The 26,167-nt window shown below is 53.5% G+C and overlaps 1 protein-coding gene across 1 annotated transcript in view; it reads right to left on the reverse strand.

The window, feature by feature from the left end:
* CDH4 (cadherin 4) overlaps positions 1–26,167 on the reverse strand; it is a 476,927-nt gene that overhangs the window by 41,115 nt on the left and 409,645 nt on the right. Inside the window, exons 5-6 of the mRNA XM_081561133.1 lie at positions 16,609–16,764; positions 11,991–12,135 (exon numbers count right to left, since the gene is read on the reverse strand). Of these exons, the coding sequence (XP_081417259.1) occupies positions 11,991–12,135; positions 16,609–16,764 (301 nt within the window). The remainder of the gene's footprint in view (positions 1–11,990; positions 12,136–16,608; positions 16,765–26,167) is intronic.

The raw sequence follows: 26,167 nt of genomic DNA on the forward strand, positions 1-26,167 counted from the left end.
CCCTACTGCTAGTCCCCACGCCCCCACTGGGGCACACCCAAGCCCCCCTCTCCACGCCTTCTAGTCTGCCTGTGATGGTGGCTGGTGACCGCCCCGCCCCATGCTCTGAACACACAGCCTCTGCTGGTTCCCATCGGCCAGTCTTTATTTCCACGTTACTGTCAGGGAAGGTGGATGCCAGCTCGGTGTGTTTTCTGTTGCATAAGTGTGTGTGCATCAACAATGGTCTCAAATAAAAGTAGAAAAATGTCCCTGACCCGTGAAGCTCACACCTAGAAGTGCAAACGAGGAGCACAATTAATAAGTAATTGAGAACTTCCCTGGTGGCTCAGTGGTAAAGAGTCTGCCTGCCAATGCAGGGGACATGGATTCTATCCCTTGCTGGGAAGATTCCACATGCTGCCAAGCAACTAAGCCCGTTGCTGAAGCCCGCTGTTCTACTACTAAAGCCTGCCCGTTCTAGAGCCCACGAGCTGCAACTACTGAGCCCGCATGCCCTAGAGCCCGTGCTCTGCAACAAGAGAATCCCCCGCAGTGAAAAACCTGCACAGCACAACGATGAGTAGCCCCTGCTGGCTGCAACTAGAGAAAGCCCGTGCAAAGTGGTGAAGACCCAGCACAGCCAAAAATAAATAAATTAAAAAAAATAAGTAATTGATGCTGAAAGTCTGGCAACTGGCTGAAAACACTGTGGTACGTTCCCACAATGGAATCGTTTAAAGCCAGAATATTTCATGACACTTGAAGGAGTGTTCATGATATACTGCAAAATGGAGAACAATTCAGTTTCTAAACCGTGTTCTTTAATATAACACGTGTTCGTGCAGAGAGGAGACCAGAGGGATCTTTGACAGACGTGCTCACGGCAATCTGCATGGCAGATGAGATGGGAGAGGGCGTTTTTTTCTTTGTGATTTTCTCTGTATCTCCCAAGTTTCCTCTATAGATTATCACTTGATGATCAGAAGGTAAAATGTTATTTTAAAAAAGGAAAACTGATGGGACTTTTTTTCAGTCTTAATCACAATTCGGTTTCCTTCAAAACAGATTCTGAAAACCTGGCGGGTCCATGGACACTGCTCTGTGGTCAGGTGACCCAGGCATGCCCAAGTGCTCTGAGCCCAAAGGCCAAGGGCAGGGTTGCCATGGCAACAAACCTAGATGAAATATAAGTGTTCGGGGCCTTGGGACTGATCTAGGGCTCAGGGTTATTTTCACCTCCTTCCTAGAAGAAGAGGGTGGGGCAGGGGTGGAAGGAGCTCCTTTCTGAAACCTAGAGAGCTGCCTGGGGGAGACGGCCTCTGCTTGTGGTCTGGGCACTCATCCTAGCCCCCAGCGCCACCCTCAGTGGGCACTCAGACATGGTTCCTGACTTGGAGGCCAGGCGTTAACCTGTGGGCCAGGTCTTGACCTGGGTGGCACCCTACCTCTGCCCCTGGCCTGTGTCCCGTGACTCACTCTCCTTACACTTGAGGGCGCCCCTTCCTAAACCCTCCAGCAAGTGTTCAGTGGCTACACTGCACTTTGGGTTATGAACAGGGCTGGCCCCCAGTGTGACCTGGCCATCAAGGTCCCCTCTAAGCCTGACCCTTCTCCAGTGGGGCAGGTCTGGTCCACAGGCAGCCGTAAGTGCCCAGCAGCCCCAGTGTCATGGTGCACATGCCAAGGCAGCCTGGGCAGCCCACGGGAGGGAGCGATTTGGCCGTGGTACCCGGCTCTGCGCTCTGCTGGGACCGCTCACTGCAGCAGCCTCTGTCATAACCTGGGAGTTAAGCCTCTCCCCACCAGCTGGGCTGTGAGATCCAGGAGGAAATCACCTTCTGGGGCTTTCTCCTTAGGTCTCCCTCCCTCCCCAGTAGAAAGGCCTGACTTCATCTTAACGAACGAAACTGAACATCGCTCTGCATTTTCATCTAAGAGGGCATGCCGTCTGCTGCCTGAGATGCTGGACATCTCTTTATTAATCGGGCCGGCAGGAAAAGGGGGAGAAGACAGAGGTTGGGTTCTTGCGAGGAGTTTATGTACAAACGCTGCCATGCGCCTTAAAGGATTAATTTCACAAGCCTTAAATCGCAGTTTAATTTGAAAACTAATTCAGCCCCATAATTGGCTTTCTGCTCAAATCACTGAGGCTAAAGATTTAAATTCTTAATATTCAGATGACTTTCAAGTATCTAGCACCATCTGTGCAATAGTCCGTGGCATTAGTCTCAGGGGGACCTCCACCAGCACAGAAATAAAATAAATAAATAAACAGGGCCCACTAATAGAATAATCTATTTAAGCAAAAACTCTGCATTATATAGATGAAGGTTTCTTTGACTTCATTTGCAGCATGTAGATTTCTCTATTTAATATTTTAAAGTGACATTAATTTCAAAATTTATAATATAGGCCCTCATGCAGTTACAAGGGGTTAGGAAAAGCAGAGATTCCAATTAGAGCTGCCTTTTTTTTTTTTTTAGTAAAGATAATCGATATGGAGGCATCTTTTCTTGGGAGGCTTGAGAGACGCCATGAGACCTGTATGGCTGCCTCCAGGCAGGAAACCACACAGCGACTCTGATTTCCAGAGGGAAGGGCTGTTGTAAGGACATGGACCCCCCTCTGCTGGTGCAGAGGGGAGAGGGGGGTCCAGCTATGAGGATGGAGCTGTGAGGTCCGTCCTGAGCCCTGTGAGCTTGTTTCCTGAAAAGTGGGGGCTGGACAGGGTGGCAGGAAGTGTGAGACTGGAGGGTCAGCAGGATAAACCTGACCAGGGGTTGAACATAGCATCAGACACCGCTGGCCGCTGGAGCACACTGCAGGCCTGGCCACCTCCCTCTGCACAGGTGTGGACCCTCCAGGAGGCCTTCACAGAACTGCTGTGCACCCTGGGAGCTCCAGGGAGATGGGGCCCTGCACACGGAGGTGTCGTCCCCACCCCTGAGCTGCCCGGTGGCTCAGGCTGAGCTTCACTGAATCCCAACCTTGCTCAGGCACATGGTGGAGATGGAGGTGGTGATGAAACAGACAGGGTCTCTGCCCCACAAAGGGGAAAAGCAGTGATGACAACAAACTGAGAGGATGCAGTAGTGACAGGACCAGAGGCCTCTGTGTGCAGGGAGGGGCCTTCTGGTGAGAGCGGTGGGGAAGACAGCTCTGGAGAAGTGAGGAGGAGCCAGTGTGCTAGTGGTAGGGGGGAGGATGGCCAGGCTGCCGGTGTAGCCCGTGCAGAGGCCCTGGGGCAGGAAAGACTCCTCCCATCCTAATGGTCTTTGCCCACACATGTATCAGATACCATCTGTAGGCCCCTACTTAGCACACCTGTCTTTTGGTTCCTCAACTGGACAATGGGCTTCCTGGAGGTGGAGTTCATGCTTGCCCACCCTGGAGAAGGGTCACCTTACACACAGCTTTTGTGTGTGCTTTTCCAGGGGAATGGTCCCCACGCTACACACTGCCGTTCTCCCCTGATAGTGGATGTGACGCTTGGAGGTACAGCAGCCATATTGTGACCTCGTGCTGAGAAGTCAGAGAGGGAGGCAAAGGGCACAGAGATGTTGACCCTACCGGCTTCATGCGCTCATCTAAAACGCTACTTGTTTCAGCTGGGTTTTCTGAGACTTGCATCCATAGGCATTCCTGACCCAGGCTGGGGAGGGGAGGCAGTTTAGCTCCATGGTTAGAACCGCAGCTCATGAGCCAGGTCACTTAGTTTAACTCTCGCCTCCACCTGAACTGAAGCAGGACACTCCGGGGCCTCTGCCCCAACTTCGCCGCGCTGGCCCCGCCCCGCCCCGCCCCGCCCCGCCCCGCCCCCGCCCCGCGATGGCCCCGCCCTCATGCCCTCTGCACCAGCTCCTCTCTGAAGTACCCGGATAACAGCAGCTGATGCCGGTCTCCTGGGTGGGTTAACAAGGGCTGAGACCACCACCCCGTGGAGCACATTAACTACTTGATGACCACGAGTTCTGAGCACACGTGGCCCGACCTACAGGCGCCTAAGGGTTGATAATATTAACACCTGCGACCCCGCCCCGCCTTATGACCCCGCCAAGCAGAAAACTGTGCACGAGCTAATCATCGCTCCCCCGCTCGCCCCCCCTCCCCCCACCCCCACCCCCCACCCCCACCCCCCGCAAGAAGGGTTTGGATCTTTTGAGCACTAACCGCCTGTCCTGGTTTGGAGCCGTTTCAGTAAACACCACACGTTCCTTCACCACAACCACACCCCTTGTGGGTGGACTGGCAGCACCGCGCCAGGAGCGGCCCGAGTTTGGTTCGGTGACACGCGCTCCGCTCTGTCTCTTCTTACCTGCTCTTCGCCTCTGTTCCCTCCTGTCCGCAGAGCTTGTCACGGGGCTGTCCACTATTCATCAGGTTTCCTGTCTGGAGGCCCTAACACGGTGCCCAGCCCCCAGCGGCCCTGTCAGTGCTGTTTCCATGGCGGCTGCATAGTCAGAGCATCAGTGGCAGGTGCGCCCACTGCGGGGGAGCCCGAGGCCTCCAGCAGAGACGCGGGGCCTCCCCCGGCCAGGTTCAGGAGCCTGGGAAGCGGTCGGGCTCAGAAGCTGCAGGTCAGGGGGCCCAGAGTTTTTAAATCTGTCCTTCTTCTTCTCAAAGAGGCCAAGTTCCAAGGAGCCGAACTTGACCTTTTAAAGATGCGCCTGCACCCCAAAGTGCAGGAGAGCGCTTGCTTCCGGCGAAGAAAACAGTTGGCCTGGCCAAGGGCCTCCCAGGGTCTCAGCCTCCGCTCTGCAGTGCCACCCCCCAAACCCATGCAACTCTGGGAACAGGACTGGGGTCGGAGGGGTGAGTGGGGGCCCTATGGGGAAGCCAGCTCGGCTGGAAGCTGGGGCGTGCCGGGGCTCCTCCAGCTTCTCCTCCTGAACGCCCTCCGCTGCGGCCCACTGGGCCAAGGCCCTGCTGTGGCCTCACCCTAAAAGGGCCCCTCCCCTTCCCTCTCCTGCGCATCCTCCTGGAGGGGGCAGGGCCCGGAGGAGCACCTGGGCCCAATCCTCACATCAGCTCTGGGACCAGGCCTCAGCTTGGCTCCAGCTGGCCCAGCCCAGGCTGCAAAACGGCCATGGTTCAGAGGTGGCCAATGGGGAGTTTGTGATAATTCAGAACGTCTGAGGTCTGGCTTGGCCATCAGGTGACTTGAGGGACACAGGAACGTAATGTAGGGGACAGCTGGTTTTAAGCGAGTCTTATGGTTCAATCTGAGATTCCATCTGACAATGTAACTTGCTACCAGAGTTGGGAAAATGAACCGATATTTTGAGTAAGAACATTTAACAATAGTAATAAGTTAGAAAACTAAGATCATGGCATCTGGTCCCATCACTTCATGGCAAATAGATGGGGAAACAGTGGAAACAGTGTCAGACTTTATTTTTGGGGGCTCCAAAATCACTGCTGATGGTGATTGCAGCCATGAAATTAAAAGACGCTTACTCCTTGGAAGGAAGGTTATGACCAAACTAGATAGCATATTTAAAAGCAGAGACATTACTTTGCCAACAAAGGTCCGTTTAGTCAAGGCTATGGTTTTTCCAGTGGTCATGTATGGATGTGAGAGTTGGACAGTGAAGAAAGCTGAGTACTGAAGAACTGATGCTTTTGAACTGTGGTGTTAGAGAAGACTCTTGAGAGTCCCTTGGACTGCAAGAAGATCCAACCAGTCCATCCTAAAGGAGATCAGTCCTGGGTGTTCATTGGAAGGACTGATGTTGAAGCTGAAACTCCAATACTTTGGCCAACTCATGCAAACAGTTGACTCATTGGAAAAGACCCTGATGCTGGGAAGGATTGGGGGCAGGAGGAGAAGGGGACGACAGAGGATGAGATGGCTGGATGGCATCACCGACTCGATGGACATGGGTTTGGGTAAACTCCGGGAGTCGGTGATGGACAGGGAGGCCTGGCGTGCTGCGGTTCATGGGGTTGCAAAGAGTTGGACACAACTGAGCGACTGAACTGAACTGAATTGAATAAGTTAATACCCGTTAATAGTAATTACACCATTAACAATAGCGCAGGTGTCAGGTGCCTCTGGTGGACACCTTCAGCTGATTCCCCAAGGTCGGTGGTACTATTACCTCCATTTAATGGTGAGACAGAATGAGTGGCCGGCTGAGGCCTCGCCATGCCACACGCTGGCCACAGCTGGCCACTGGGAGTCTAAGATGAGTGGCTGAGTGTCATGTGATGTCACCTGCCAAGTGCACAGTCCCACCCCGCGAGGACAAGGGGTAGCCGGAGTCTGAAACAGCCTTTACCTCCGCTCCACTCAAGGTTTCCTATGGAGCTACCGGCATCCAGGGAGCGAGGGGCTTGCAGATGAGTGGATGGGAGCAGAGAGCCCAGAGCAAACCCATAAACAAGCCAACTGATTTTTGACAAAAGTACACAAGCAACTCAACGAAAGGCCAAAAGCCTCTCCAACAAACAGTGCAGGAGCATCTGGGCATCCATAAGCGAAGAAATGAACTGGACTAAGTCTCATGCCTTCTATAATAATCACACAGAAATTAACTCAGAATAGAAGAGTCAATGTCCAAAAGTGAATTTGAACAGTCTATAGCATCCCTGAAATGTGAATATAATGGGAGGGGGGAAAGCTCATTTCTTGGTTAATAGATGAACAAATTTGAAACATGAAGAAAAAAGAAATCAACTTGGAATGGACCAAGGATGAAATATAAAATGTGAAACTATAAAACCTTTAGAATGAAGCCTAGAACATCTTCAGGACCCAGGGTTTGGGAAGAGTTCTCAATACCGAAGTCCAATCCATCAAAGGACAGTGAAAAATTGAACTTCATCATCTTGCTCCCAAAAGACCCCCTGAAGAGCACTGAAAACATGAGTCCCAGAGTAGGAGAAATTATCTGCAGACCACACATCTGGCAAAGGGCTTGCATCTCAAAGAATTCTCGAAACTCAGGGATTAAAAAAGCAACTAATTAGAAGATGGACACAAGACATGAAGAGACGTCTCAGCAAGGAGATGCAGATGGCAAGCACAGGAAGGGCTCTCCACCATAGTTAGCATCAGGGAAAGAGAAATAAAAACCACAGTGAGGTACCACTGCACACCTATCAGAACAGCTAACACGACATGATGACACCACCAAATGCTGGTGAGGACACGGAGAAGCCGGACCGCTCAGACGGTGGGACAGGAGATCGTACGGTCACCCCAGAAAAGTGCGTGGCACTTCCCGGCAGAGCTAAACACCTGGTTCCCGTACCACCCAGTGATTGAGTCCTCAGGCATTTGTCCCAGAGAAATGAAAATTCACATGAAAGTCCACATGTGAGTGAAAGTTCTTGGCAGCTTCATTTCTGCCCCAAACTGGGACAACCAGAATGCCCTTCAGAGGGTGAATGAGGGTAGGGCATCCACACTACGGACTTCTCAGCAATGAAAAGAAGTGAGCTTAGGACACACAGTTTGCCTGAATATCCAGAGAATTATACTGAGTGGAAAAACCCAGCCCCCAAAGGTAACATGGGCTTCCCAGGTGGTGCTAGAGGTAAAGAATCCACCTGCCAGTGCAGGAGATGCAAGAGACATCAGTTTGATCCCCAGGGCAGGAAGACCCCTTGGAGGAGGGCATGGCAACTCACTCCAGTATTCTTGTCTGGAGAATCCCATGGACAGAGGCGTCTGGCAGTCTAGAGTCCATGGGGTCACAAAAGTTGGACACGACTGAGTGCCTGAGAGCACACTCAAAGGTAACACACTGCTATGGTCACAATTATATGAAAGTCTTAAAATGACAAAATCACAGATATGGAGAGCAGGTCAATGGTTGCAAGGGTAGGGATGGTGGGCGGATGGATCGGTGAGCGGGGAGATGGGTGTTAGCCTTCTTAAATGTTACTGTCTTGACCGTGGAGGTCATGCGAATCTGCACATGTGATAAACTGCATGGACACACATGCACTCACATACACACGTGTGCTGAAGTTTGAGTGAGGGCCAGGGCTTGCACCAATGTCACACCCTGGTGTGACCCTGCATCTGTGAGATGTTACCACTGGGGGAAGTCAGGGGAAGGGTCTGTGGGCTGTCTCTGTATTACTTCTTACAACTGCACGTGTGTCTACAGTCATGTCAAAATAAAAAGATATCTTAAAAACACATTTCTTCCAGTGAGACCCTATCAGGAAGCACGTTGAAGAGTTGCTTGGAGCGGTGCTTGCCTAGGAGGTTCAAGGTTGCCCAAAGCCTGGCCTTTCTTCCTGCCCACTCAGGACCAGAGATGCCTCCGTTATCCCAGGCCTCAGTAAGCACCAGGTCACAGTCCTCTTGGGTTTCTTCTCGTCGCATCTCAGTTGAACCTTTTTTTCTGGGAAACTCTAATTTTGGTTCCACTTTCTGGTGCACTTGAAATAAATGAAACTCCATTTCTTTATGGAAAACATCTATATTACAGACATAATTTTTTGTAATTATTATTAATCTGAACTCACGAGCACGGGTCAATTTCAAAGCTAGGGAAAGAGGATTTGATGGAAAAGACTGCTTCCTTGAGACCGGTTTTGCTGGACAGGGATGCACACCCAGCGCCCACGTGTCCTGACAGCGGAAGCGCACAGAGCGGGTGAGCCTGCTCGCCTGTGTGCACTATGCGGCCACTCCTGCAGGTGCAGCCTCTGCCTGGAGGCATGAGGTGGTCCCCGCCGGGGTGGGCACAGCAGATTTGGGGGACACAGAACAGAGGGGCGTCAAGGCGGGCTCTGCAGAAAGGGCAGAGTTTGGAAAGGCAGAGGTAGGGTGTGTGCCTGGAAGCGGCGGGGCACCCACTCAAGCAAAGCTCCAGTGGCGGGACATTCATAGGGCGGCCAGTGGACACGCCTCCCCTTCTCATCTGCAGCCTCGCATGCAGTCTCTCAGGTCTTGGTGGCCCCTGGCCAGTTCCCTCCAGGATTTGGGACCATGATCAGGAGGGGACCAAAGGTCCCAGGCATGGGGAGGGACTGCTACTGTGGCCCCATCTGGGTGGGGACTCAACACGGCAACCACTGCCCCCACGTGGCCATTTATATGAAATACAACGAGAAATTCAGCTTCTCAGCTAGATATGCGAGTTGGACTATGAAGAAAACTGAGCGCCGAAGAATTGATGCTTTTGAACTGCAGTGTTGGAGAAGACTCTTGAGAGTCCCTTGGACTGCAAGGAGATCCAACAAGTCCATCTTAAAGGAAAGCAGTCCTGAATATTCATCGGAAGGATTGATGTTGAAGCTGAAACTCCAATACTTTGGCCGCCTGATGTGAAGAACTGACTCATTGGAAAAGACCCTGATGCTGGGAAAGATTGAAGGTGGGAGGAGAAGGGGATGACAGAGGATGATATGGTTGGATGGCATCACCGACTGTATGGACATGAGTTTGAGTAAACTCTGGGAGTTGGTGATGGACAGGGAAGCCTGGTGTGCTGCAGTCCATGGGGTCACAAAGAGTCGGACATGACTAGTGACTGAGCTGAACTGAACAGCTTAATGAACCAGAATTGTGTGTGAGGCCCCTGTGACTCAGCAAAGCCAGAGAGGGCTTCATGACATGGAGGGGCCTGGGGGTCGGGGAGGATGTGGGGTGACCCGGGATCTGGCCCCCAGCTGCTGGCTGACGTCCCCACCACAACTTCCCAGACCTTAGCCAACTCCTACCAGGCTGAGTCAATACTGAATACATCTCTCCACTTGTTTTCCATTAGAATATGCGTCTGAAACCCTTCATTAGCCTATCATTCCAGAGAATAATGACTAATTTCTGGCGGTAGTTTTTCCTTATCCCACAAAGGCACTGTGTAAAACCTTCTATTATTGTAATTTACTGGGGTGAGAGAAGGACTTATAGAGACTGTTTCCATATCCCGGGGAGCCTCCTGTGTTGAGGAGGTGGGCCCTACTCTGTCTGGACATGGCCTCCTCATCCTAGACCAGAGCATCAAGCCAGGCCCAACAAGGCACTATGCAGCTCCATCCTGGCTTTGCACAAAGAGGTCGCATCTCTGGTCCCCTCTGATGGTTGTTCTGGGACCAGAAATGGAGCTGGGGGCACCCAGGGGCTCTGAAAGTCACCCAATATTTAGTGCAAACAGTCCTGGAAAGGTGTTGAGTGCCCAGGTAATAAAGGGCCAGCTTTCAGCCTGCCCGGGGCATGTCCAGCGATCCGAGCGAGGATGCTCCAATGTCCTGGCTTAAAGGCTTATCAGGATTTCGAGGGGAAGATGAAGCAGTCTGTTGTTTTTGTCATCCTAATGAGTAAAGGCAGCCATGCGTTTGGGAAAACTGTCTCATTGATTTGTTCGAAAATAAGACGTGGGAGGCTTGATTTGAGGCACCTTCACAGAGTGTCCTGGGTCTTGGGAGAGAGGACCTGCCACTTCCGTTAACAAGAAAGTCCCCCCACCCACCCACCAAGCCCGACACCCACTCTCCACCCCACTCCTTAAAGAGCTGGCTGTCAGCAGTCCTCATTCACTTTCTTTGGCTCTTTGTAGCTAATTTGGCCACCCACCTGCCCCTCAGGGGCCCGCAGGGCCCAACCGCCCGAGGTTTCCGCAGCAATAATGCCACATTGCTTTCCCTTTGCTGACATTGGGCTGGCCCGAGCCTCCTGATTCTGAGGACAATCAGTTGTAAATGCATTTCACCTTGTGGAAGCAGCAGCCCCTGGAGACGGAGCTGTGACAACTGCTTCCAGGGAGAAGAGATGATAAATGTTTGCTTTCATGCCCCTCTGCATGCTGGACACCTGCTGACCCCTCCTCAGAGGCCCGGGAAGTCTTCCCAGGATGGGCGCCCACCGAGGACTGGGGAGGGGCAGCCTCTATGATATTCAGATGACAGGCAACACCTCTACTGTGTGTATGTTCCCAGTATTGCACGGGGCATCACTCATGACTCAAAATGACCCTTTGTTTCTCTCAAGTTCAAATGTAACCAGAGTCTGAATTTTAGTGGCAGCTTCCAGCAACCCTTAGCAGGGGCCTCAGCAGTGGTGCTTGGCTCAGCTCCACACTGCCCCCTGCCCCTGCCTGCCCCAAACTGAGTAGTTGTCCTGAGGACAACTGCCCCCTACCCTCCCCCAAATCAGGAGACAGTGTGGGGCTGGGTTTCTTAAACCTTAGCAAGTGCAGGGTCACTTGGAGCTTGGCTGCCTCCTTGGGGCCCCACCACCTGCAGAGTCTGAATCAGTGGGTGGCCAGCAGCTATGTACGTTCTCAGGTGATGCTGGGGGGTTCCTGAGCTGTCATGCCAGCATCTGCTGGGGATTCGTGCCCATGTCCACTCCGAGGGGTTGGGACTGCTTGCTCCACCTCCTCAGGCCTTGAGTCCTGTCTGAGCTGAAGTGGGAGGGAGGCACCCACTTCTTGGTCATTATGGGATCCAGAGGCCAGACACTGTAAAGTGGTCATTATCATTTATGCTGAACAGGAGTCCTTGGGAAGACGGGTAAGCTCTTGGGTCAGCTCTGAGGGGGACCAAGGGCCTCAGCCACGCAGCTCACTTCTTCAGGCCGAGGGAGTCAGCCCTCTCAGGGGCTTCCTGCTATGCCCAAAGGTGCCCAGGAGGCCTCAGATGGCCAGCCCCCTCCCTGACCAGCCCCAGGACCTTTGCACATGCTCTCCCTGCCACCAGACTCCCTCCCTGCCCTTCTGAGTGCTGCTTCTGATCACAAGTCAGCTCCTGGCCCACAGGTCACCTCTGCAGAGGAGCCTTCCCTAATCTTCAGCTGCCCCCATGACTCAGCGCCCAGGGGTCTCCTGAGCCAAATCGTCACTGCAGGGGCTCTGTTCTGTTGTTTCAGCCCCTCTGTCTGTGCCTGCCCTGGACTGTGAGGTATGTGGAGCAGGAATGCCCACTCCCTAGTGCATGCAGTGGGTGCTAAAACAAATTCATAGGCGATGAGTCCCAGGTGTCATCATGGCGGTGGGGGCTGCATGTCCCTCCTCGGGAATGTCCCTCCCTCGGGGCTCAGGGCTCACCTGGCTTGGAGCCTTCGTCCACGGAGCCGTTGTACACCTGGTTGAGGAACTCAGGGCGGTTGTCGTTCATGTCAATGACATAGATGTACAGGTCGATGGGGTTCTCCACCTTGTTGCCGTTCATGTCCACAGCATGTGCTCGGAGCTAGAAAGAGAGCAACGTATGCTGTCAGGGCCAGAAGCTGCCCCCGGCGGGGATGCACCTGACCCGAAGCCTTGTGAACCACCAGGAGCAGATTTCCTGTGACCTACAGCCCTGGGGTGGGGCGACAGAGCAGTTCAGGGACCCCCCCCCGCCACAAGGGGCAGCCTGGGGAGTGCAGGGTGGGCTTGGGACACGTCATGAGCCTGGGTTCTCTCCTCTGTGGAAATGGGGAGGCGTGCTGGGAGTGCGAAACAGGGCGACCATGGGAGCTGGAGGCTGACCCGAGGGTCCACGCTGATATCCATCCCTGCACCACTGATGCTGAGGACTCACATCTACCTAGAGCAGCTGCAGAAAGGCCATGTGTGCTAACGGGGTAGGGGCTTAGGCCCCTTGCTGCCAGGAGGCCTGGGGGAGACCCAGAGAGGAGACACAGCAGGTCCTTGAACTTGGGCATCCACTTCGAGTCTACCCTGTTGGCCAGTCACACCCTGGCTTATCTTTCTTGGGGCAGCAGAGAGGAAATGGGTCCAGGGGCCCTGGGGTGGAAGGCCCCACTCTGATGGGGAAGGGGCTCCATCCAGGGAGCTCCATCTGGGAACAACTCAAGGTACGAAGGGTAGGTACCCCAACTTGGGCTGGAGGGCCCACAGGGGCTGCTCAGATTCACCTCTTCGATTTTGGATTTTTATCTTTTATTCATTCATTCACTCACTAATTCATTTGCTTAATCAATATCTATCAAGGGCCCACCTATGGCAGGCACTGGCTGTGCCCTAGTCCGTGGCTCCATGAGACCCGGGGCTGCCTTGGGGCTTCTCATGCAGGAGATGGCCCCTGAGAAGGCGTGTGACCGCAGCGACCCATGGGGTGGGGAGGAGGCCAGGCAGCCCTCTTGGAGGAGGTGACGCTGGAGCTGAGCCCTGGACAAGGAGCCTAGAGGACAGTAAGTGTGGAGGCCTCTGTGGGGGATGCAGAGTGGCTGAGCCCCACGGGCAGCAGAGGGGCTGGAGTGGGTCCATTGGGGCCCTGAGACTAGACAGGAAAACCACACTTGGAGGTGGAAGGGGCCAGCCTGTCTCTCCAGACCAACACTGACTGTCACACAGCCGTGCCCTCATCTCTCTGTGGAAACCATGTCACCCTCGAAACCAAACACACTGGACTATAGGATCCTTATGCCAAGACAATGCCAAGTCAAGGGTGCCCAGAAGAGCCTCCAGCAGGAGGGGTCTCTGAGCTGGGGGCCCCGCCCAGTGATCAGGCAGTCCCCTTGGTGCCCTGTGCCCCCAGCTGCTCTGCTAGCCTCGGGGGAGGGGAGGGTGCCATCCATGCCTGCAGGAAGGGCCTTGTGCTATCTGGAGCCTTGGCCGACAGCCCTGCGTAGAATTTTCCCCTTGAAACCATGTGTTTGGGGGGAGCTCAAGGCGGGCTTCATGGAGGAGACGATCCATGTCATCACATGGAGACAAATGAGCTCACCTTCCTGGGAGCTGCAGCCTTCAGAGCTGTGGAGCTGCCCCCTTCAAGACAAATCAGCTTGAAGTATCACATTTAAACATCTCAGGATGGGGATGCTGTGTGGTTGTTTCTCCCAGCCGACTGCCCCTAGATGCCCCCCTGCCATTGGGTCCCCGTTCCTGGAGCCCGGTTTGCACCTCCCTGCTGTGGGAGTCCTCCCGTGGGCGGCCAGTGTGTGCTTGCTAAGTCACTTCAGTCATGCCTGACTCTCTGTGACCCCATGTACTGTAGCCCACCAGACTCCTTTGTCCATGGGGATTCTCCAGGCAAGAATACTGGAGTGGGTTGCTGTGCCCTCCTCCAGAGGATCCTCCCACGGGTAGCTGGGCCATCCTTCATCTTGTCAGACGCGTCCAGGCAATAAGGCACTGAGCCAAAGGTTGAGGAGGCTTTGAAAAAAGTAATTCTGAGCTAAAATTAAAGTTATTATCTTCTAACTAAAGATAGAAGTTGGGCCGCAATCTTTAGCAGCAGGAGCAGGCCGAGTGGAGCTCTCGATGGAAAGTGGCTGGCAGGGTCTCCTCATCCCCCTCCAAAAGCTTAAAACAACATTTGATAGATTCTGTTGGAAATCTCTACGAGTCCAGCCACCCCCCTCCGTCTCTCAGGGTGGACACACAGCTGCAGGCTTGGGGATGGGGGTCTGTCTTGGTGTTGGAGACAAGAAATGCTTTGTGACTTGGAGATAAGAAATGTCCTGAGACTTGCAAATCTGGGTGTCTTGTGCAAAGTAAATTTCCTGCGATGCGCTGTGCGTGCCTGCCGTGTGCAGGATCCTGTTGTCATCCATCAACCCTGTGCTGGCTCTGGCTGGGAGTGCCCCGAGACCGCCACAGGCGCTGCCTCACCTCATTGTTCACAAGAACTGTGAGACGGGCCTGTCGGATCTCTGTTTACAGGCAGGGAAACAGAGGCTCAGGAAGATCCTGCCCAAGTAGACTGCTCGTGACCCAACAGAAAGGCTTCCTAAGGAAGCCATGAAGGCACTTCCTGGGGAATCGCCTTGCAGAGCAGACAGTGATGCTCATCTGTCTCGCGATCACAGGCTTCGCACAGTCATCTCCAGTGACCTGTGTCCACGGTCTGTCAGCTCCCTCCCAGGTGGGAGACGCTGCCCCACCCCCTCAACAGCCATGATGACAGTGGGACTCAGGACAGGATTAAATGGTGCCCGTCGGGGGAGCAGAGAGGATTCTGGGATGTGAGGCGCAGGTTCCAGGTGGGGTGATCATAGGGTCACCCCGTGATTGAGTCATGTCATGTGGGGGGTTGACTTTAGTGGCAAGGAGACGGTCTGGGTGGACAGAGGTGACTAAAATCAGAGCCCCACTAAAATCGTGGCCCCTAAAATCAGAGCGATCCTCTGGCCCACAGCAGGCGAGGAATTGGGGAGCTGTCTCTCAGTCCACTGCCAAGTGGGTCTCCTTTTCCCAAATGTGGCTCCTGCCTTCCCAGTGTCTGGTTTGGGGGTGCAGGGAGAGGGTGTGTGGCGCTCTCAGGATCGAGCTGCTCTTGGGGTGCCCAGGGCTGGGGGTCCTCAGAGTGGACGGTGACACCCGGCCTGGAAATGGCTTTGAGCCATTTGCACCGAGGTGCAGAAGGGGCTGGGGAGGCCCAGATGGCCACGAGATGAGGCCCACAAGTCCTCCAGCTTCAGCCTCCTGTCAGTCCCACTTCACAGGGGTGAGTGTGTGACCCTCATAGTCATTCGGGCCTTGTACTCAGAAGGGTCTGTGTTTGGTTTAACGCTCGGCCATCACCATCTTAAAACTGGTAGTAAGCTCAGAGGGGCCCCCATTTCATCTTGTGCTGGACTCAGAAATTCTGCAGCCATCCTGGGCTAGGAGCTGAGCAGTTGAGAGAGGAAACCCTGTGACTCAGAGGGGCCTTTCCGCCCCCAGTGGTGGGTTCTGTTCTCCGTCAGGGGATGTGGTATGGACAAGCCTGCCCATGTGGAGCTTCCCTTCTCATCCGGGAGTTGAACAGTGAACCCGGAGTACGAAGAGCAGAGTTCACATCTGGCACTGCAGGCTGAAGCCAAGTGAGGTCAGTGCTGATCCATAGATGACATGGGGCGGAGGCTGTGAGTGCGTCCCCTCACCCGAAGGTTTTTGTGAACACAACCTGGGAGCTGGGAGTTCCTACACCCTGGCTGTAGCCACAGAGGCAGCCTTACCACGTGCTGGGCTCTGTCCTGAACTCCGCAGGGATGGTCACCCTGAGTCCTCAGAACACACTCTGAGGCAGCCTGACTGTGTTCCCTTCGCAGGATAGCATGGAGGTTGGAGGCGTTAAGGGCACAGGTCTCAGCTGCTGGGTGGGGCTGCCCACCCTAGCCCCCCAGGTCTGGCTCCAGCCCCTGCCTCCCGCAGGTGCAAATGCTCATCCTTAGATGAGGAGGCAGAGCCCAAAGTGGGCCGGATGCCAGGGTGGGTGGTGTGAGAGCCCTGCGCCCACCAAGCTCCAGGGCCAATTGTGTGCCACCAGGCCAGGAGGCCAAGTGGAAAGTTGTGGACGGTCCCTTTAATTGAGCCTCGCAACCTTCACTTTCTCATGGTTTTTCCCTTTCCACTGGCAGCTCTGCACGGAAGCAGCAGCGCTCGCTCAGAGCTGCCTTTCTGCTCTCAGAGGAAGGGGCAGAGGAGGCTGGGGATGCGTGTCTGGAACTGGAGAGGTGGGAGTGACACAGCAGCGCATGACCCCTCCCCTAGCAGAACTCCCGGCAGGTCATGTGGGTCCACGGCTTCTGACCAGTGGCTCCCCCAGTGTGTCCCAGGCCCTCCCGGCTTCACCAGGGACACATTACCAGAGCACATTCTCGGCCCATCTGCTCTGGGAATTGCACAGCCCGGGGAGGCGCCCTGCAGGCAGGTGGGCTTTTCTGATATGGACTTGGGTTTGCATTCCCTTCCAACCCCCCACCCTTAGAAGCCAGAGTCCAGGGACACTCACGTGATAGGAGGCTCGCTCTTCCCGGTCCATGGGCCGCGTGACGTACATCCGGCCGGACATGGAGTCGATGCTGAAGACCTCCATGGGGGGCTGGTCGGCACCCACGCCTGTGATGCTGTATCGGATGGGGATGTCATTGTCCTTGTCAGACCGGATCTGGAAGGGGGAGCAGATGGGGGCAGGGAAGGGTCAGGCTTCTTACCTTGACCTTATGCTCATCCCACTGGATGGCCTCAAATGACGTCTCTCCCAGGGGCATGTGGGGCCACAGCCAGCACTTGGTCCACTTTGGGGACCAGAAGGGCAGGTGAGGCCAGGGCTTCACTGAGAGCCTGCACTACATGTCCAGTGAGCCCACCAGGTGACAGGGAGGAGGGGACACACACAGTATTCCAAGAGGAAAGGTTCTGCAGGGAGCCTGGGAGAGGTGAAGACGCCCACGGTAGAGCCTGAGTGATGGTCTGAGATGGGCGAGGACTCGCGCAAATGCCCCTCACATCAGACCTCGGGAAAGATGAGGGTGAGGGACACAGCTCACTCCATAGGATTTTCAGGGAAAAGATCAGGGCCCAAGACACTTGTGCCCCCGAGTGGTCATCTGTGCAGAAAGACAGTGGACATATTTGGATGTGCAGAGACACAGAAAATGTCCCCTGTTCCTGCTCTGATCTTCCTGACCTGCCCTGAGAGGGGGTCACAGCGAAGACCTCAAGAACAGGGGTTGCCTCGGAAATGCCCCCCCACCAGCATCTGGACAGAAAAATAGCCCTGAAAGGTGTTGGCAACGTGGTTACAGAGCTGAGTACAGGCACAAACAGTGTTTACAGAAACTGTATATTGTGGAAAACAACAATTTAATAATGGTGAAAAGTGAAAATGATAGTCGCTCAGTTGTGTCCAACTCTTTGTGACCACATAGACTGTAGTCTGCCAGGTTCCTCTGTCCATGGGATTCTCTAGGCAGGAATACTGGAGTGGGTTGCTATTCCCTCCTCCAGGCGATCTTCTCGACCCAGGGATCAAACCTGGGTTTCCTGCATTGCAGGCGGGTTCTTTACCATCTGAGCCATCAGGGAAGCCCAAGAATACTGGAGTGGGTTGCCATTCCCTCCTCCAGGGGATATTGTCGACCCAGGGATTGAACCCAGGTCTCCTGCATTGCGGACAGATTCTTTACTGCTGAGCCATGAGGGAAGCCCAAGAATCCTGGAGTGGGTAGCCATTCCCTCCTCCAGGGGATCTTCCAGACCCAGGATCAAATCTGGGCCTTCTGCATTGCGGACAGACTCTTTACTGTCTGAGCTACCAGGGAAGCCCCCAATAATGGTGATCTGGGTCCCAAATCTAGTTGAGTGAAGAAACGGAAAGAACAGAGGAAAAAAATGCACGATTCTGTGCTTTACTTGGGCTGGGGGCGGACTATGCAGATAGCACCTCACTTTTGACCAGATCGTTAGATAAATGCACGACTATAGGAGACCGCAAGGACACCTGTAGAATTAAACATAAGGTGCACGTCTTTCATTCAGATGAAGCAGAGGTCCTGGTCACGTAAGGGGCAGTTGACAGGCAGGATACCATGTAAGACAACAAGCTTCTTTGATGGTGAGAGATTGTAAATAAGCCACAGGGGCATGAAAGGAATAACTGATGGGGCCAAATTAAGATTAGCATAAACTCTGAATACACCTTTAGAAAAGACAACTTTTAAAAATCAAAGCCCAGGGGACAATGGCAATATTTTACAAAAAAATGGACCACAACAAAAACCTCAAAAAAATTCCACAAAGCAAAATTGACCAGGACTTTTTATTAGAATAATACAATTAAAATTTAAAGATGATTTTAAAGAGATATGTTGGAAAACATTCTGAAGTAACCACAGGTTAAGAATCAAAACTGCATTTAGAGGTGATTTAAAAGTAGTAATGACAATGAAACAGTGAAACCCAAGGAATGTGGCCAGAGACTGAATCAAAACAAACCCTTAACTTCAAATATTTTCATCATTAAAACAGAATTACAGTGAATGAACTGAGCATTTATATCCAGAAGGAAAGGAATGACAAAGCAGGATATGGTGAACACCCGGGTAATTAAGACAAACGCAGAAATTTCTGAATCTGAAAGCAGAAAAGTTGGAAGGATTGATAAATAGATGCAAGAGCTGTACTCTGGGGAAAAAAAATTCATAAGAAATAGATGTACCTTTGGCAAGCTTAAGAGGAAAAAATAAGACTTAAAAAAATCTATTTTATTCTTTATATTTTATACTAGCCAAGTTGAAAATCCTGATGAACGGGTTATTTTTTGAGAAAATATAAAATTTCACAGTTGGCTGGAAGGAAGAACAAACATGAAGAGACTGCTAATTCTTCAGGAAATTCCTTGGCAAAGGGCTCGAGGGTCAGGAGAGCTCACCTAGGAGGTGTTTAAAGTCTTCCATAGAAGAGGACATATAGAAAAAACACCCGCCCTGGCGTTACAAATCCTCCCTGGTACCATTCTCCTGAGACCACAAAGTAAGGTAAGTGCAGACCACTCCCCCAGGCCAATGGAGCTGTGACGGTCAGCATGGAGACACCAGTGGGTGGGCTCAACACACCAGAGCTGCCTTCATCAGCCGAGCAGAAGGGCCCAGGGCTGACCAGAGAGAGTCCTGGCTAGGAGCTACTGCCCAGCAACCTCTCAAGGGCCACATCAAATTGGACCAGACCTACTTGGCAAACAAACTGGTTTTACCATGGCTATCTGGTTATCTTAGAAATGGGGGTGATTCTAGAGAGAAAAATTAGGTTTCGGTAGAACTCTGTGCCTTGAGATTCTAGTCCTGTTTGTGGTCTTTGAGGTTTTATTTTTTACCTGTAACTGTTAGAGTTCTTACCGGTAACTGGACTGCATTTAACTTCTAGTTTCCTCAAGTATCTGGCTACATGGTTCCAGACCAACGCTTCCAGTATCCTCCTGCCCTTCTGACTTGGAATCACTAAGAACTGTGCTGCCGTGCTCCGTCGCTCCGACTCTCGTGACCCCGTGGACTGTAGCCCACCAGGCTCCTCTGTCTGTGGGATTTCCCAGGTAAGACTACTGGGGTGGGTTGTTATTTCCTCCTCCAGGAGATCTTCCCAACCCAGGGATCAAACCCGAGTCTCCTGCATTGGTAGGGAGTCTTGACTCGCTGAGCCAACTGGGAAGCACTAAAAATGAAGCTGCCCCTTTCCCAAAGCCCTGCAAACTAAGGCTGGATGAGTGGGTATGAACTTCAGGGAAGCACCCGAAAGATCTCACGCACAGACAGCTTGCATGCCTGCTGCCGTGCCAATGACCACTCAGAAGGTTCCCTGGACACAACATGATCCCACCAGAGGCATCCAGACCATAAAGATGCTGTGAGGTCACCATCCAGAAATCTTCTCGACTGGCTGCCTCCCACCCCAGGGCTCGGAAACAGGTCTGCTCTAACCAGTAACTTTGATTCTCTTTGGCTTTCATAGAGATGCCTCCTATCATAACCTGATTGTGTGCCTGCCCTGGAGCCTGCCCACAACCCCGTCTCCCGAAATGAGGCAACTGTTTACTGAACTGACCTCTTCTCAGGACTGAGAGATGGGTTCAGGGAGATGGAGCAGCCTGCCAGCCTGGCTTCCAAGCCTAGAAACTGCTTGGGGGAGTGTCAAAGGCAGGGATGAGGGTTAGTGTGAGGCCCCTGCCACGTGTTGCTGGGTGTAGTGACGTTTCTGCTGCGGGCATTTGAGAACCACCAGCTGCAGGAGGGGCTTTCTCTCTGAATTCCCTCATCTACCTGGAGACGAGCCTCAGAGGGGCTCACGTGTCACAGCGCCCTCCCCCCCACACTGGAGGAGGGATTATCCACTGAGGAACATCATTGCCACCAGTCCTGGAAGGGCGCCTGGAGGAGGGCAGACCTGTCTCATGACCGCACCTCCCACCTCTCCTCCGAGGGTCATCATCATTCCTACAAGTCACTTCCTCTCCCCATTTCTCTGGATTGGGAAGATCCCCTGGAGAAGGGAATGGCTATCCACTCCAGCATTCTTGCCTGGAGAATTCTAAGGACAGAGGAGCCTGGTGGGCTATAGTCTGCTGCTGCTAAGTCGCTTCAGTCGTGTCCGACTCTGTGCAACCCCATAGACGGAAGCCCACCAGGCTCCGCCGTCCCTGGGATTCTCCAGGCAAGAACACTGGAGTGGGTTGCCATTTCCTTCTCCAGTGCATGAAAGTGAAAAGTCAAAGTGAAGTCACTCAGTTCCTGTCTGACTCTTTGTGACCCCATGGACTGCAGCCTACCAGGCTCCTCCGTCCATGGGATTTTCCAGGCAAGAGTACTGTCTATGAGGTCACAAAGAGTTGGACACAACTGAGTGACCAACACTTTCACTTTCACTTCCTCTTAAACCTGAATTCTAAGGCATCTTGGGGAGCTGCTCATTTTTCCCTGGGTCTCCTCCACGTGTACACGAGGCACATATATTAATAAACTTCTGTTTTTTCTCCTCTTGTTTATCTTTTATTACAGGGGTCTCAGCCAGGAGCTCAGAAAGGGGAGGGAAGTTGACTTTTCCTCCCCTACATGCCTAGCAGGATTTACCTCAGAAACTAAGGACAGGTTTTTATTGGGCAGCTGATCTCTGTAGCATGACAATCACCACAGGATGGTCTCCATGGAGGTGCCTCATAGATTTGATAATGAGCATCCTTTCCAACTGAATTTGGACCATTAGCACAAGCCATCCCCCAGAAAACTCCACTTCTGAGAAAATTCGGCTTAATAAAGAACCCCTTTCCTAAACCAGCAGTGACTGTTTACCTATCGGAGGCTACCCCACCAGGGAAGGAGCATGGGGGTAGGGACGCTGGCCACCCTGACCATGACGGTGGCCTCCTACCTGATGCATGAAAGGACAAGGAACAGAAAATGTCAGGAACAGACGGCAAGAAGGAGGTGATGCCGATCACCCAGGCGTCAGTGACCTGGGCTGCTTGGGTGCTGATAGGGACCTCCGGGAGAGGAACGGGCACATGTACACATGGGCATGTGTACACAGGGGCACACACATATGGGCCGCGCACACATGGGCCTGCACACACATACCAGTATGCACGCACACGGGCATGCACACACATACAGGCTTGAACACACTTGGGCCGGCACACACAGGTGCTCGAAGTCTGTGAGGGATATCCTTGCTCCGGCTTTCTGGGCTCTGTCCTCCTCCCTCTCATCAGGTCAGGCTCTCCTGTCCCTTGTCAGCCCTAAGCAGGAGGACTGATTGTGGTCCCGCTGGATGCCTGTCTGCACTCCCAGGCTCCAAGGGGCTTCCCTCACTCAATCAGTGCTGCCCCACCTCCTGCTGGAGAGAGATGAGGGGTCCTGGCCGATGCCTGTCTGCACCCCCAGGCTCCAAGGGGCTTCCCTCACTCAATCAGTGCTGCCCCACCTCCTGCTGGAGAGAGATGAGGGGTCCTGGCCGATGCCTGTCTGCACCCCCAGGCTCCAAGGGGCTTCCCTCACTCAATCAGTGCTGCCCCACCTCCTGCTGGAGAGAGATGAGGAGTCCTGGCCGCCCACCTTCTGCCTGCTCCTTGGCTTCCAGTGCTGTGAGTCCCGGACACGAGGCTCTGGCCCGTCAGCATCACACATCCCCCCTCTGTCCACCAGGGATGGTCCTTCAGGCAGAACCACGTCTGACCAGCCCTGTCTGAGGCGCTGAGTGGGGAGGAGTTTCGACCCTGCTCCATTCCCTGGGGTTGGTTTGTAGAAAGAGGGTCCTCCCTGGCCGAGCTCCCTCATCACCAGATCTGGGGGGCAGGGAGGTGGGGGGCATTGGGGGTGGCACCTGCAAGGCTGGGTTACACAGGAAGCCCTTCCCCACCCCCTGTGCCTGATCGATTGAGGAGAGAAGGGAACTGAGTAACTGGTACAGAAACTCAAACCAGTTCTTCCTCCCAGGAGCCCGAAAGATTCTAGAAAGGCTGGTGAATTTGGAGGTTTGTTTTGAGTTTAGGTTAAGAGAAGAGGACTTGGGGTGCACAGGAGGGCCCACGACGACAGCGGTTGAGCTGAACCGGATGAAAGGGGGTGTGTGAGCTCCTACGGTCCTGCAGAGACACAGCCGGCCTGCACCCTCCCGGCCAGACTGCCCATCCTTCACAGGGAAATTTAATTATGAAACTGCTGAAAAGAACCCGTGACACATTTAAAGATTTTGATTTTTGCCAAGGAATCTCATTACATCCTGACCATCAGGCCGCATTCCCCTAATTCTCCAGGTGCCGTTCAGTGGCGCCTCCTGAAATACACGCTGAATGTGCCCAGGGCTCTCAGGACGCCCTCAATTCTCCCATAGTTTACCATGTTAAGAAGAAATACTGTATGAATGAATTCACCAGATCAGGCGAGAGCAGTTTCTCCTTGATTTGTGTCTGGAAAATGAGAAAAACATCCCAGCGGCGTCCGGCAGGGCCGTGAATAAAGAGTGGAGACGGCTTTTCCATCACCCGTCCCAGTTTTATGACGCCACCGAGAATCATGCTGTTTTGCATTTGTTATTAAAGGACAGAACAGATGGTAAAAGGTTAGTTTAAAGTGATGTCTACATTAAAATAACGTATGGTGCCTGGCCATTGTGCTCACCCAGGGACCTCGTTCTAGGGCCGGCTCCATCCTCCGGAAAGGCTGCCTGGATGGCAGGATTCCGGCAGGATCTCCCCAAAGGAGGAGGTATTTTCCTAATTTCAAATGAACTTGAAACTGGAGAAAAGTCACCCTGTGTGGTCTTGTGCATTGCAAAGGCCTTGGAGGTTTATCCCAAGGACTGAGGGAGCGGAGAGCCCTGTGGATGCAGAGAAAACCTCACCCCAGGAGGGGAAGGGACCTTTCATCCCTGGGACCCTCATTGTTGGCTGGGTACTCCCCACCCCAGTTGTTTCAACAACGTCTTCACTCGGCCCACACGGCCTGTGCTGTGTGCCAGGCCTCCCTGTGCTGGACGGACATGGTCCTGCCCTCACGTGGTTCAAGCACCAGACTGCATGTGAGCTGAGTTGCTCAGTGGTGTCCTGTTCTTTGTGGCCGCCTGGACTGAAGCACGCCAGGCTCTTCTGTCCATGGAGTTTCCCAGGCAAGGATACTGGTGTGGGTTGCCATTTCCTCCTCCAAGGGATCTTCCCAACTCAGGGATCGAACCCACATCTCCTGAGGCTCCTGCATTGGCAGGTGGATTCTTTACCACTAGCACCACCTGGGAAGCCTCATGGACCAGAGAGATTAGATTTAAAAAGTGACAGCCAGTGAGTGCAGAATTATAAGGTGACAATTATGAAATGGGGAAAGAACAGGGTCTGTGAGAGACTCTGGAAGGACTTGAGGGCAGAGGGAATCTTTGAGAAAGTCCAGTTAGAATTGTGTGGTTTTTTCTATTGTGGTACATGATTCCTGGACAGGCAGACACAGACTGAGTAACACACCCAAACATATGCACAAACACACATGCGTAAGTACACATACACACACCGACACACACGTGTACACACATGCACATGACTGGATGTCCCCTCCTTTCTGCTCTAAACCTCTTGGAAGGCGATGTTATTCTGCAGCTTAATGTCTTTGCCGCTAATAAGGCCTCCCTGACTCCGTCTCTGTGTTTTAAAAGATGCTCTCAAAACCCTTAGGTTCAGGATCTTCCACGAGGATGTAATTCTTCGGTGAAGTGTTTTAGCTCTTTCTCTTCGTGTGATTTTAAACCCAGAGATCTTCCCAGGAAAGCAGATTGCAAGCTCTCATTTTCTTTACCTGGTGGGAGTTTCAAGTTGCCAGCAGCAGAGTGAAAAGCCCTGAATCGTGACCGCAGATGCTTTGTTCCCCGCCTACCTCGGATTTGAGGCAGGCTAATCTGAACTCGGCCATGACTGCAGCCAGGCAGGAGAGGCAATTTCTTTTAAAATCTGACTCTCATGAGAGTCCAGAGGTAAGAACATGATTACACCTAAACGCATTTCAGCTTCTGTGGCCTCACTGGTCCTCACGTCAGCTCTCGATGCTGGGACTCCTGGATTCTCATGGTGACAGAGAATCTGGATTTTCTCAGGTTCTGTGTCTGTCCTCTTGTCTGCTTTGCAGGGATGGCTCCCCGTCTCCCACCTCCTCCTCCCCGTCCCCCACTGCCGAGCACTAAGTCTGCCCCATACCCTCCTGGGCCCTGGGAACACAGACACCCTGCCTGACCCCAAGGATGGCAGGTGCAGGTCTAGCACTACGCACACAGTAGGTGCTCAGTAATCACCGACCGAACAAATGAAACAAGGACATGCTGCCCGGGGGGCGGGGGCAGACATGCAAACCTATGGCCAGGGTCACAGCCAGATGCTTTGGGAAACCAAAGGCCGCAGTGGGTGGGAGGCCCTCTTCCTGGAGGAGAAACGTCTTCTCTGAGCCCGGAGGGAGGAGGCAGTGAGTGCGGAGGAAAGGTGGGGAGGGGAGCCTGAGGGGGTGTCAGGCATGGTAGGGTTCTAAGATCCTAGGTGGGAGGCAGAAGATCCAGCCAGTCCCATGGCTACTGTCTGATGGTGAAGAAACAGCAGAGAATCGTGGAGTGGAAGAAAAGCAGGAGGGAGAGTCAGGAGAGAAGTGATTACCCCTCCCCAGGCGACAAGGAGGAGGTGAGGACCACCCCCACTCCGTCCCCCTCCCCTCGTCCTGGCAGAGACTTCTGTGGGCCCTGGGGGGTTGGAGGAGGGGTCAGAATGGTTCTCCTCTAGAGACACCAGAGGGGTGAGGGGCCTGGTGCCACCTGGTCCCTGCCTCTGGGAGGAGAGGAAGGTGTGTGCGTGTGAGGGGAGGTGGGGGGTGAGGAGGTGGTAGTGATGGGGCGAGGGGTGGGGGTTTGGGGTGGGGTGGGGTGAGCGGATGGGGTGGCAGCCTGCCCTCCGCTGTGTTTATCTCGGGTCCTCACTGTGTCTCGAATGCCTGCAGCTGGGACCAGCTCGCCTGTGAAGAGCAGGGCCCAGGAATCTCCCCTCCTTACCCCTGTAGCTCCTTGGGGACCAATAAAGGGAAGTCCCAGGATGTCGGCCCCTGACCGTCGGGTCCAGTCCCTTCTGCAGATAGGGAGACGGAGGCCTGAGAGGCCGAGGACTGGACGAAGGTTTCACAAGCCATCGAGGTTCGAGGGCAGAGTTTCAGGTCCAGTCTTGGTCACGTTGCCTTCCTGGGAAGCTTCATGGAGCAGAAAGTGAGGCTGAGGAAGCTGTGCCCACTTGTGCAGACAGGACAGGGGGCCCAGGAGGTCTCCATGTCTCCCTAGGGTCACTTGACCCCTGATGCAGACTCAAAACCTGGGTGTTGTGCTCACTCTGGTCAGTTCTGCAAATCTGCTGGGATTGCTGAAATGCTGTGTGTTTTAAAAAGACACCACCTCACACCAGTCAGGATGACCATCATTAAAAAGTCTACAAACAGTAAATGCTGGAGAGGATGTGGAGAAAAGGGAACCCTCTTACATTGCTGGTGGGATGTAAACTGATACAGCCACTATGG

Source organism: Giraffa tippelskirchi, chromosome 13 (assembly GCF_054371585.1).
Source record: "Giraffa tippelskirchi isolate mGirTip1 chromosome 13, T2T-mGirTip1v1.2.pri, whole genome shotgun sequence".
NCBI lineage: Eukaryota > Metazoa > Chordata > Mammalia > Artiodactyla > Giraffidae > Giraffa > Giraffa tippelskirchi.